The sequence below is a fragment of the Mus musculus genome, chromosome 8 (genome assembly GCF_000001635.26).
Source record: "Mus musculus strain C57BL/6J chromosome 8, GRCm38.p6 C57BL/6J".
NCBI classification, from domain to species: domain Eukaryota; kingdom Metazoa; phylum Chordata; class Mammalia; order Rodentia; family Muridae; genus Mus; species Mus musculus.
Window position 1 is genome coordinate 123,370,685 of NC_000074.6, and position 13,487 is coordinate 123,384,171.

Consider the following 13,487-nt stretch of genomic DNA (forward strand, 5'->3'; position numbering starts at 1 on the left):
TTTTTCAAGTTTAAAAGATATGCCTATTTGGGTTACATGTTCGCTTACGTTAATTTATGTAAACTGCATGCGTGCGGGAGCCCATGGGAACTATCAAACTGGAGTTGAGGGTGGCTGCGAGTCACACATGGGTGCTAGGAACTGAACTCAGTCCCTTCGCTTGGTCTGCAGCAAGCACTCTAACCACTGAGCAGCCATCTCTCCGGCCCTTTGATTTAAAAGAACAGGCAGAAAATGTTAGGAATCAGTACTGTCACTCAGCCAGCAATGACAACACTCACATTTAACCAATTATGGAGGCTCACACTTGTTAAACCAGCAGCTGGGAATTAGCATGAGGAAGGTCACTGGTTTGAGGCTAGTCTGGGCTATGTAGCAAGCTGCAGATGTCTGAGCTATACAGTGAACTCTCAAACAAGAAGCCCCCTCATGTTCATGAAGTATTCTCATGGACATCCAGTGCCATGAACTACGTACAGTTCTTGATCTACAGACTCGAAAGCAGCCACATATCCAGCTCACACTCCAAGCATGGTGTCACCAGTTCTGATCCTCACACAACACAAATGAAAGCAATAAACTCATATTTTGGGAAACACCCAGCTGAGTTGCAGGGTAATGCCTGTGGTTGTACAGTGCCCTACAACCACTTCTGGAGGTTGTACAACAGCCTGTCCTGTCTTATGGTTGCTGGTCTTTTCTAAACAGTGGGTTGCATGTCAGCCCACTGAGCTAGCCTCAGCCTCATCCATCGGGACGATGCCAAATACAGTGGTTAGAACTGAGATTTTCAGAAGGACCAGATCTGCAGCAGTTTGGGGAGACACATTTGGAGCTAGTGGTTCAGGGAAGATCAACTCCATCCTTCAGGGTCCATGACTTGTGTCTCAGGAGAGGCAGTTCTAGACTGAGACCTCCCACTTTATTCAAAGGTAAGGCTACTGACCTGTGTAAGCTGGCCACAGCTCTGTGTGTGTGTGTGTGTGTGTGTGTGTGTTTTCAAGACAGGGTTTCTCTGTATAGCCCTGGCTGTAGACCAGGCTGGCCTCGAACTCAGAAATCCATCTGCCTCTGCCTCCCAAGTGCTGGGATTAAAGGCGTGCGCCACCACTGCCCAGCCTGGCCACAGCTCTTGATCACGGATGGCACAGAAGCCAGCCTGGTCCTGAACAGTCAGGGCGGCAGCATTGAGCCTGATGCGGAAGAAGCTGCAACTTTAACAGTGCGCAGGGAAGAGGGTTGGGGGGATGGGCACCTTGGGACAGCAGCTGTGAACCATCAACTTTGAAGTACCTAAAGATACTTCATAGTGTGGGCAGAGGGCTCAGCATCCAACCCAGGGACGAACCAAGACTCCTGGGGGAGGCAGGGTGGAGTGGAGCACACGGACAGTGGGACAGGGGGCTCACACAAGAGCAGGAACTAAGGGATTGCTGCCCTGCCTGCCTTCTCTGTCCTTGCCAACCGCCTACATTGTTTGGACTTTGGGAGTCACATGAATGCAAAACCGGGTTCTCTCTGGGAAACTTAGCTCATTAAGGCGTCTTCACCTGTAAAAGGAGATCTATCTCCCAAAATGAAGCTGGAATTTAAGATAAGTGACTGATTGCTTCTCAGCCTTTTGGCTAAGATCAAGTAAGAGCAGTGACTGGCCTAGCCCTCTCCTGCTCTCAAGCTGGGGAAAGGTCCAACCCAACCCCAGCTCATTTTACTTTGGAGGTACTCAATCCTGACTCGTCTAGGAAAGTTTTCCAAAAGTATAAAAATTGGGGCGTAGACATGAAGTAGCTCTGTAATTCCAGCCCTTCAGAACAGGATTTCCATAGCTTCACGGGTAGCCAGCGTTACAGGGCAAGATCTTGGTTTGGGTGGTGTACTGGCTAGTTTTGTGTCAACTTGACACAGGCTGGAGTTATCACAGTGAAAGGAGTCAATTGAGGAAATGCCTCCATGAGATCCAGCTGTAAGGCATTTTCTCAATTAGTGACTAAGGGGTGAGGGCCCATTGTGGGTGGTGCCATACCTGGGCTTGGGTTCTATAAGAAAACAAGCTGAGCAAGCCTCCATGGCCTCTGCATCAGCTCCTGCTTCCTGGCCTGCTTAGTCCCAGTCCTGACTTCCTTTCGTGATGAACAGCAGTGTGTATGTAGTGTAAGCTGAATAAACCCTTTCCACCCCAACTTGCTTCTTGGTCATGATATTTTGTCCAGGAATAGAAACCCTAAGACAGGTGGTGTTTTTGTTTTGTTTTAAAAAAAGGTCGGTTGTTGTTGCACACACTTTTGGTCACAACACCTGGGAGGCAGAGGCCAGCATGGTCTGCAAAGCGAGTCCCAGGACAGTCAAGGGTACACAGAGAAACTCTGTCTCAAAAAACAAAAACAAAAAGAACATGGAAAAAGAAAAGATCTGTGCCGAGGATCCCTATGTCCTTATTGTGAAAATCTTCCTGAATTAGAATACACATAGGTAGGGCTGCCGTGACTTCACACCACGGATCCACACCTAGGCAGCTCTCCCCTCACCCAATACCCCTGTAACATGACCACCCCTGTTGCGTTCGCGACAATAAAAAGCAAGCCCTAACACCTAACTCGGCTCGGTGCACGTTGTGGAGAGGAGTTACCCAGTCTGAAAGAAGTTAGGTTGGTTCTATTAAGGTGAAAACTGTCCCTTTGCAGTCTAGTAACAACGTGGAGGTGGGGGACATCGGACAAGTCGCATGGGTAGGCTAGCAGAGAGGGGTTGGGGACTGGGTCCCTCGCTCCTGTCATAGCAGAGGTCTTTGCACACGGGCCTTGCGGCGTGCGCACCTGCTCTCACGGCCTCCTCGCCTGCCCCACCCCTGCCCGCTCGCCCCCAGGCTCGCCCCCGGGAATCGCGTTCGTGCGGAGCAGCGCTCTGAGCCTGCGCGTTGCTGCCCGCCGCACAGCCGGCTTTCTGAAAGCCAGCCATCTCCAAAGCCGAAGCACCGCACCACGGCCGCCGCTAGGGCCCGACTCTCGCGAGAGCTCCCTGGGCCACCCTTGCACCTTCCCCGACTCCACGGGGAATTGGGAGGAAGTTCCGGAGAGCCGCGGCGCGCAAACGCGACACGCCAATCTTGCGCCAGCGCGCCGCAAGTGCGCAGGCGCCGCCACACTGCTGCTCTTCCTCGTCCCTCTGCCCACATCAGGCTGTCGGGTCCTATGTCGCGCCGGGCCCTCCGGAGACTGAGGGGGGAACAGCGCGGCCAGGAACCCCTAGGGCCCGACGCCTTGAAGTTTGTCCTCCTTGATGACGATGACGCAGAGGAAGAGGGACCAAAACCGGGGCTGGGTGGCCGGCGCCCCGGGGGTGCAGGGAAGGAAGGAGTCCGTGTCAACAACCGGTTTGAGCTGGTGAGGAGCTGGGCAACCTGAGGGGGGGGAAATGGTGGGGGCATGACGTCATGCGAAGGGGCACAAAGTTGGGTCTGGACTGCAGTCGAGTGGGCGGAGAGAAGGGACTGCGCCGCATCGGGGAAGGCGGGTCTTCAGCCGCAGGGTGGGTGGGGTGAGGAAGCCGTGTTCCCCGTCCGAGATCGAGTGGAAGGTGGAAGAAAATGCCGAGCGAAGGGGCTGCTAAAGGCTAACGGGGGTGCCGACAAGGGGCTGAGTGACAGGACTTTGCTGCAGCATAGGGCGTGTCTCGCGGCTGTGTCCAGAGACGTGACGTGACGCAGGGCAGGACGGGGCAGTGACGTCAGAGTGGGCGGGGCGTGACATCCGAGACAGCTAAGGGGGAGGGGCACTGTGGATGGCGAGTGGGAGGTGGGGTTCAGTTGGGTCTAGGCTTCACTGAAGGAGTAGGGTTGTTCTGTCCGGGGCAATGGGATGGTAGGGTAGGCTTGGTTTCATTTCTGCGACTTGAGGGAGGTCTCTCTTCTGCAAACATTTCGGCTTATTCATCACAGTACTTCTGTGTGTCCCAGCTACTTGTACCTATCGTATCGTATTCCTCGCAGCAGAAAATTGGGTAGCAGTCCTGAGCCCCGTGTTTTTCCTTACGACAGACTGACCTGGGTCTGCAGTTTCATATGTGTATAAATTATGATTCTGACTTCATGTGTGGGCAGATAATATGTCTTTTCCTCGTATCTCCAACTTCCACATATGGTAAGGTGTCAGTGGCCATTTTCGAGTGAGTAAAAAGATGTAATGTGTCTGAGACTCTCAGTCTTGCAGTGAATTGTCTCAGCTAGCTGGGACACACGGAAGTACTGGGTCTTCCTCAAGTCGCAGATATGAAACCATGTCTATCCTACTGTTGCAGCACCCAAGACAGCACTACCCCCAGTTGTCCCCAGCTTTTTATCAGTTAGCAGGTTTAAAAGTTCCTAGCAAAGATATTGATTGGTGTGAGAAATGTCACAGACATTTTGGAAGTTTGGTTCAGAGATTGTTTATTTCTCCCATAAGGAAAGGAAGGGATCTGTCCTGTAGTCTGTGGCGATGGTGAAATATGTCTTCCCTTGGTACAGAGAACTCGCCTGCCTCCTCTGACTTTGAGCCTGAGAGCAACCCCCATTCCTACTGTTTCTTCTCCCTTCACTAGTACTTTTCTTAGATTTACTTTTGCTTATCATCATTTCTTTTTCAAGACAGGGTTTCTCTATGTAGTCTTGGCTGTCCTTGAACTCACTCTGTAGACTACTTAGAGATGCTGTGTCTCAGACTCGGAAATTCGCGCACTTCTGCCTCCTGAGTGCTGGGATCAAAGGCATGTACCACCACCACCCAGCTATGTTTACTTTTAAACGTACACAAAAATTAGGAAAATACAAATAACCCGTATGCGCCCATGGCCCAGTTTCTGTCAGTCTACATGCCTTTAATATAATTTTAATCCCATTTCTCTTAAGAGGTGATTGCAAAACAGAGCCTAGATATCCCATCATTCACCCATCTGTAGCCTTCCTTGTACTGGGATTCCTCCCTTGACGGCAGCTGGGGTTCACTCTCAGACCTTAGGGATCTGAGACCATTGGTTCTTAAAGATTTTACAGCTCTCCTGAACTTGTCCTGCACTTCGCTTTCCCTGGTTCTTTACGGCTTTCACCTTTAGCCTTGGCTCCCTGTCCTCTGCTTTTGCCTCCCTCTGTCCCATCCCTGACACTCTCTCAAACTGGTCAGTGGCCTCCTTTTCATATGTCACGAAGTTGGCAATCTTGCCACCTTTGGGGCCCAGGCTACTGACTGCTCAGCTGCTTTGAATTACACTGCTGAGGTAGGCAAGCGGGGCGGGAGGCTGGTGATACAACCCAGTGGTGAAGGGCCCTTGCTGCTTTTCCAGAGGACTGGCGTTTGGGACCAGGGAATCACCTACAGATCAGAACCAAGGCTCGTGGTAGTAGACGCCCGATACAAAGGGAAGCAGTATTTCCGAGGCTGCACCTGTCAGCTGTGAGCACAGTTCAAGGCCTCTGGAATATTCAATGTTGAATATGGGTCGTCTGCCTTACGGTTTGGCAGACAGTTCTATTCCTCAAGGCAGCTGGGGTGGGGAGATTTCAACAATTGCCAGTTAGAGAACCAAGATGCTCTGTCCCCCAACGTCTTTGCTTAGCTACAGGAAATTAGCATCAGAATGTGAGGAGGTTTTTAACATTCGTAGAGTTTCTAACAGTGCCTCGAATCTGTACAGTACTGGGGTGGAGCGAGACCCCTTTATCTGTCTCAGGTCACAGGGAGCCTTCATTGCTGCTGCCACCATGAGAACGCAGTGATAGCTCTCCATTCCCAGCAGGTGTCTGCTATGCTAAGACACTTCTCCCTGACCTCGCCTGTTAGTAATCTTGCTCACTGTTTCAGCCGCCCTGACCTGCCTTTGCCTCCCCCGTCTGGCTGCGGTCCCCTTTGCTGAGACGCTAACATGAGACTTCCCCTCACATGGGCATGCTTACCCTACATGATATGATATGAACAAGGTCTGTTCTTACCATGTGCCTACCTTTACAGCCATCCCCATTCACCTTCCCCCTGGCACTCACCACCGGCCAGGCTGCGCTGCTCTTCTGTGTACGCTGATTGTGTCCCACAGCTAGCATTTGTTCCTTAGGAAAAGACTGCTGCTCAATGATGTACCACCGCCCCTCAGGACAGTGTTCACGTCTATCTGTGCTGATTTTAATAAAACAAACTACTACCCAGGCAGTGGTAGTGCACGCCTTTAATCCCAGAGTCAGAGGCAGGCAGATCTCTGAGTTCAAGATCAGCCTGGTCTACAGAGTGAGTTCTAGGACTGCCAGGGCTACACAGAGAAACCCTGTTTCAAAACAAAACAAACACTTGCTATTGGTTTTTTGGTTTGTTTTGTTTTTTTGTTTTTGTTTTTTTGAGACAGGGTTTCTCTGTGTAGCCCTGGCTGTCCTGGAACTCACTCTGTAGACCAGGTTGACCTCAAACTCAGAAATCCGCCTGCCTCTGCCTCCCGAGTGCTGGGATTAAAGGTGTGCACCACCACTGCCTGGCAACAAACATTGGCTTTAGACTTGTGTACAGGTCAGTGCTGCCTGTCCTGGCTATCCTTCTTTGTAGTCTGAGAGCCTGGATAGGACACTGAATGCAAGTTTGGGGGATGTTCTTGCTAACAGGTGGGGATGTCATGAAGCCTGTGCGAGCTCATGGGTGCGTCCTGTAGCATGTGCTGGGCATGTGATCAGCACTCAACAGAGTAGATGTGTCCTGTTGGAGATGGAAGGGGCAGAAGAGCTCTGCAAACACATGACGGCAAGCGGCTTGTTTGATACATTCTTAGGGGTGGACGGGGAAGGACAGAGATGGCCTAGGGCCATGCCAGACTCTAGATTAGAAGTCATCTGGACCATTTCAATCAGAAGAGTTTTTAAAAATCAGTTTGTTGGGCTGGAGAGATGGCTCAGTGGTTAAGAGCACTGACTGCTCTTCTGAAGGTCCTGAGTTCAAATCCCAGCAACCACATGGTGGCTCACAACCATCTGGATTGAGATCTGATGCCTTCTTCTGGTGTGTCTGAAGACAGCTACAGTGTACTTAATTATAATAATAAAATAAAATCTTTAAAAAAAATCAGTTTGTTGCTGGATGTAACAGCTCATACCTTGGATCCCTGCATTCACGAGGATTTCTGAGTTAGAAGACATTTCGGCCTACATATCAAGTTCTAGGCCAACCAGAGCGACGTGCTGAGACCCTGTCTCGAGAAACCAACTGATTGAAGTTATATAATAAAGTGCATGGAGTATGGATACCTTCGACGTCTGATGTGGGCTCCCCCATGCCCGGCCCCTTGCTCAGGATGTACCTCTGAGGTTTATTCAGTTCTTAGTGTTTATTGTTTGCTCCGTGTTATTGCTGGACAGTAAGTAAGATACTCTTGTTCGTTTTGCAGGGATGGGCTTGAACCCAGGCTCTTGGGCAGGCTCTGCAGTCCTTTTTTTTTTTTTTTTTTTGAGATAGGGTTTCTCTGTGTAGCCCTGGCTGTCCTGGAACTCACTTTGTAGACCAGGCTGACCTCGAACTCAGAAATCAGCCTGCCTCGGCCTCCTGAGTGTTGGGACTAAAGGCGTGCGCCACCACGCCCGGCTAGGCTCTGCATTCCTGTTTGTTTGTTTGTTTATATGACTTGGTCACCTGGGCATGGTGGTACACACAGAGGCAGGCAGACCTCTGTGAGTTGAGGCTAAGCAAGTCTACATAGTAAGTTCTAGGACAGCCAGGGTTACATATAGAGATGCTATCTCCAAGAAAACCAAAATAAAAACATAGTTATATACATATAGACTATGATATATATGCAGTATATAGAAATATATGCTTAACATAAATAGATAAGAAATATAAATATAAAGTAAGTATATTATAAAGTAAGTAAATATAAAATATATAAGTAAATATATTTAATATCTGTAATAAAATATATATTTACATAAACATATAAGTAATAAACATATTAGTAATAGAAACATAATTATGTATATTTATGGCAAATTTATGTTTTTATATATAAATATATAAGTAATATAAATATATAGCTAATATATGTTATAAACAACATTGTATTGTAATATATTTATAGATATAATATTAATTAATAGATAATATATTTATGTACTATAAATAATATAGTTATATAAATATATTACTGTTATATGGTGGCGCATGCCTTTAAACCCAGCACTCGGGAGGCAGAGGCAGGCGGATTTCTGAGTTCGAGGACAGCCTGGTCTACAGAGTGAGTTCCAGGACAGCCAGGGCTACACAGAGAAACCCTGTCTCAAAAGACCAAAAATAAATAAATAAATAAATAAATTGCTAATGTATATAATAAATATATTAGTAATATATTTATATTACTTGTATATGCACATACATATACATTCAAAAGAAAAAAGACAATAAATTTCAAAAAAATTGACTCAGTTGGGTGTGGTGGCACATGGAGGCTAATGTGGGAGGACTGATGTGAGTTCAAGGCCAGCCTTGATTATGTAGTGAGACTGTCTTTAATAAATAAATAAATAAAAATTGGATGGGCTGGAGAGATTGATGGCTCAGTGGTTAAGAGCTCTGGCTGCTCTTCCAGAGGTCCTGAGTTCATTTCCCAGTACCCTCATGGCAGCTCACAACCATCTGTAATGGGATCTGACGCCCTCTTCTGGTGTGGCTGAAAACACCGACAATGCACTCACTTATTTAATAAATAAATCAATCTTTAACAACAAGAATAAAAGCTAGAGCTGGGAGGGGTGACACTTGCCTTTAATCCCAGCAGAGCCAGAAGCAGATCTCTGATCAGAGTCTGATTAGAGCTACACAGAGAAACCCTGTCTCAACAAAACCCAAACTAACCAAAGAGTTCAATAGCACTTTTGCACATCACAGTGATTTCATAATTTCAGAACAATGTATAAATCACTCCCTAAGCTCATCCAAACCTACATAAGCAGGATTCCCCACAGTTGCCGAGTATGAGGGGCACTCACATGACTGCCCTCCTGACACTAGTTCCAACTGCAGGGCTTCTTAATTGGTGAGAAATACAAAATTCATTTTCTTCTGGCTTATGGCTGCGAGCGTGTACAGAGTGAAGCGCCAGAGCTGTGCCTGCGCCTCGCTGTTGTGCACAGGTGACACTTCTCATGCATTGACGGTGTGTGTGGGCATTCCCAGCCTGAGTGTCCATGTTCAGGTTTCTGTTGTTGTTTGGCCCCAGGGGTTACAGGATGAGCTGTGTACATGGTATATTGGTGGGATTCACTAAAGGGGGCTTTACTGTACAGCTCCCATGACTGACCTGGGTCTGCAGTGCTTCAGGAGGCTGAGTTACTGCCTTTGGATACCTCAGATCATGTTGCTGCCATTGACTTGGCTTAGGGCCCCTGTAAATTCTCTGATCAGTGTATGTCGATGCCCCAGTGGAGAAGACATTACTGTGGAAAATTACTAGAGGCTTAGACGTTAACTACACAGAAGCCAGAGCAAAGGCCGGGCCTTTATTTGGATAGGACAAAACGTATTACAAGACTATATGACGTGGAACTAAATATTTACTGCCAAAGCAGTATGTTCAGTGGCATGAGGGTCGTGATGGGCAGGTTCTTTTTTTTTTAAATAATCATTATTTTTATATGTATATATATGCTTTGTCTGCATGTGTGTCTGTGTATCACATGTGTGCCTGGCACCCAGGACAGCTTGAAGAGTGCATTTGATCCCTTGGAACCGGAGCTATAGATGGTTATAAGCATCCATGTGGGCTCTGGGACTCAAACCCAGGTCTTCTGGAAGAGCAACCAGCGCTCTTAACTGCTGAGCTCCCTCCCGTCCAGGGTCATTGGTTTTCGTCCTCCACCTGATGAGGCCATCTCTAGCAAGGTTTGCACAATGAGTATTACTGTGAGGAAACACAGAGTTTTTCAGCAATGAAAAAGAAAATGTGGATGTTCCCAGGTGTTTGGTCACATCTGCCCTATACATGTCTGTTATTACACCTGGTTCCTAGGTACATAATCACTCTTCACAGTGAAGAATTCTGCTGGCTTCTACCATCACAGAAAGTAAATTCTCTTCACAGTGATGGAAGTCTTACAGTTAGAAATAGTTTATTGAATCTGGAGATGGCTCAGTAGTCAAGAGCATTAGCCGCTCTTCCAGAGAACCCAGGGTTAATTCCCAGCACCCACATGGCAACCTACAGCTGTCCAACTCCAGGGCTTATGACACCCTCCTCATGTCTCCGTGGGCACCAGACATACATGTGGTGCGTATGCATGCATGTAGGCAGAATATACATAAGAGAAGAAATTAAAGTCCCTGCATGGTACTCAATAAATGGGGTCACTGTGGCTTGGGGATTCTGATTGTCATGCCTAACAGTGATGCACATCTTCAGTGCACTGACTAAGCCAGAACTCATCACAGGCTTAGAGATGTGCTGGTGCTGTGTGGGTCAGGCCCTCTCTGTTCCCAGCTCTCTCTGTTCACAGTCCTCCCTGTTCACAATCTTCCCCATTCACAGTCCTCCCTGTTCACAGCCCTCTCTTTTCCCAGTCCTCCCTGTTCCCAGTCCTTACTGTTCACTGTCCTCCCCATTCACAGTCCTCCCTATTGACAGTCCTCCCCATTCACTGCCCTCTGTGGTTTCAGCTGGACGGAGCCTCCAGGTGTGCTGCACTGGGACGCTCAGTTGCTTTCATCTCCCCATCGTTTTTGCAGATAAACACGGAGGATCTTGAGGATGACCTTGTGGTAAATGGGGAGAGATCTGACTGTACCCTGCCGGACTCTGTGTCATCAGGGAACAAAGGAAGGGCTAAACATGGAAACGCAGAGACCAAGCAAGATGGAGGGGCCACCAAAGCAGGGTCCTCGGAACAGGTATAGAGGATCAGTCACATGGTATAGAGTCACATGGTGGTGGGACACTGTGAGGCCTGCCAGAGAGAGAGCCCCGAGGTGCTGGCCACATCCACCCTGCACTACCAGTTTCTTGAATTCTTCCGAATTTGAGCTCAATTGTTTGGTTGCCCTGAGGAACCTGGGTGGGTTTCCTGTAGAAATCTGAAGGCCAGCAGTTGCATAAGTGTGTCCACCTGCTCTTGTGGGAGAGCCTGTGCCTGATGACCTGATGAGAACATGCAGCCTGGTGAAGCTCGAGTTCTCACGGGACTTGGCTACAGGAGGTGTTGTGGTGGAGCAGAGGCCTCATAGAGCCCCTGGCCCAGGGAGCCCCTTCTGCAGGGGTGGTAGAGCACAGCAGGGAATGGTTGCCAAAATGAAGATGGGATGGCAGCGTCCAGGTGGCTGGGTGGTCCTGTGAGTCATCTACTATAGGTCATGGGAAGGCCCGAAGCACAAGGGGCAGGGATATGAGGGAGGACTTGATGGGGACTACCACAGAGTGGGTTGGGGATTGGGGTTGCTTACATTTTTGTTTATTTGTATATTTTATTTATATATTATTTTGGGTTTTTGAGACAGGGTTTCTCTGTGTAGCCTTGGCTATCCTTGAACTTGGTCTGTAGACTCTGCTGGCCTCAAACTCAGATCACTTGCCTCTGCCTCCTGAGTGCAGGGATTAAAGGCCTGCACCCCCACTGTCCAGCTTAAATTTTTTATTTTTATTTTTTATTTGTTTTTTTAAATTCAGGTCTCACTGTGCAACCTTCACTGCCCTGGAGATCTCTATATAGATCAGGCTGACCTCAAACTCATGGAGACCTGCCTCTGCCTGTCTCCTGAGTGCTGGGATTAAAGGCTGTGCCACCAGGCCTGGCTGCTGGGTAGTTCTTAATGTTTATGATTTTATTTCTTTCCATTGATTAAAATGTCTCTTCCATTAGTCTAATGCAAGTGGCAAACTCCGAAAGAAGAAAAAGAAGCAGAAAAATAAGAAAAGCTGCACAGGAGAATCCTCGGTATGTTGTCCAACAGTCTGGTTCCTCTGCCTGAGCCGCACTGGTCCCTGCTGGTGCCTCAGGCTGGCCCTCGCAGGAATTTTCTCATTGAGCACTTGGCTGGCTTCCCAAGGGTGTAGCTCAGAGATGAGGAGAGCAAGGGGGAAGACCACGTGCACATCCTGCATCTGGTCAGTTCCCTGTGCTCCCTCGTGAGCAGACCCCATTCATTCTTGGGCTCTGTGTTCTAGGGCATGTGTTCCTTGCTCATCTGCCCTTGCCTCGTCCTGAGGACTTGAAGTGAATGTAGAGCCCAGGCGGACCCACCATTACCAGATGGTGCCGTCCTCTTCCTTCCTCATGCCCTGTGTCTTAATTCTGGAAAACGTCATAGCTTTGTTACTGCCAGTGAGGAGTCATGACTCAGTTTACCCAAGGAAGTCAGCTCCTCCAGAAGACACAGTGGTGTTCTGGCCTGTGGTTTCCAGGGCCCTCTTGTCTGAGTCTGGGATTCCAGCTCTTGTGGATTTCTCTGGTGAAACATGTCTCCTTTGTGTGTCTGTGCAGCGTATGATACTATCTTCTAGGAAATAAGCCAATATAAGGATTCTATTTCACAGTAAATCATTCTGTCACTGGGAGTATCACATTGGAGGTCAACTCAGAGCCAGGTGCGGTGGCACATGCCTAGAATCCGAGCAGTAGGAATCAGTGCAGTGATTAACGGCTTGTTCTGGCTTTTAGGAGAATGGACTAGAAGACATCGATCGCATCTTAGAGCGGATTGAGGACAGCAGTGGGTTCAGCCACCCCGGCCCCCCTCCACTGAGCTCCAGGAAGCACGTCCTATATGTGGAGCACAGGTATCTCGTCCGCCCTCACTCCATGAGAGAAAAACGGTATTTAAAAAAAGGCAGCCTAGGTTGTTGTGGTGCACGCCTTTAATCCCAGCACTTGGAAGGCAGAGGCAGGCAGATCTCTGTGAATTGAAGGCCAGCCTGGTCTACAGAGTGAATTCTAGGACAGCCTGGGCTGCACAAAGAAAACCTGTCTTTAAAAAAAAAGGCAGAAGAAAGTTTACTGTCTTTTTAGTCAGGTCTCCTGGCAAACACCTGTAACCTCAGCCCCAGCGCCTGTGAAGTAGACACAGGGCCAGCCTGGGCTGCGGAAGATGAACTCCAGAAAGAAAGTGTACTGTATGTATGGAAAGTTGGGGGAGTGTACACCTAGCACGTGGCAGAACCTGGATCCCATCTCCTGTACAGCTTCACACTCGTTCCTCAAAAACAAAACAGTGTAGAGCTGGGCCCGGGGTTTACACTTGTAATCCTAGCACTCGGTGGCCCGAGGCCGAGTCCCAGGTCAGCCTGGGCTACAGACAAACAAATAAGCGTATTATTAAGCATCTAAGAAGTGATGAGGAAGAAGCACTCCTCCATTTTCCAGAGGGCTTTCCCCCTGATGTCTTGGACCCCTGAACTGTAGAGCAGCGTTTCATATTCGGGTGGGTCCCCATCTGTTGCTCTTCCATTTACTCAGGAGTGTATAGTTCCTGCCACAGTTGTTGCCAGCTTTTTGAAAATTGGTCTCA

At 48.6% G+C, this 13,487-nt stretch overlaps 1 protein-coding gene across 12 annotated transcripts in view; it reads left to right on the forward strand.

Moving 5' to 3' along the window:
- The first annotated feature begins 87 nt into the window (after positions 1 to 87).
- Positions 88 to 13,487, forward strand: part of Tcf25 (transcription factor 25 (basic helix-loop-helix)) — a 33,403-nt gene continuing 20,003 nt past the window's right edge. For 4 of the 12 annotated variants that reach the window (XM_006531297.2, XM_011248487.2, XM_030243730.1 and 1 more), the window contains exons 1-4: positions 88 to 3,380; positions 10,716 to 10,877; positions 11,843 to 11,917; positions 12,641 to 12,759. In XM_006531297.2, coding sequence (XP_006531360.1) covers positions 3,189 to 3,380; positions 10,716 to 10,877; positions 11,843 to 11,917; positions 12,641 to 12,759 — 548 coding nt within the window. In that variant the 5' untranslated portion in view covers positions 88 to 3,188. The remainder of the gene's footprint in view (positions 3,381 to 10,715; positions 10,878 to 11,842; positions 11,918 to 12,640; positions 12,760 to 13,487) is intronic. The other 8 variants (NM_001359075.1, NM_001037877.3, NM_025804.3 and 5 more) reach the window with 3 other exon arrangements.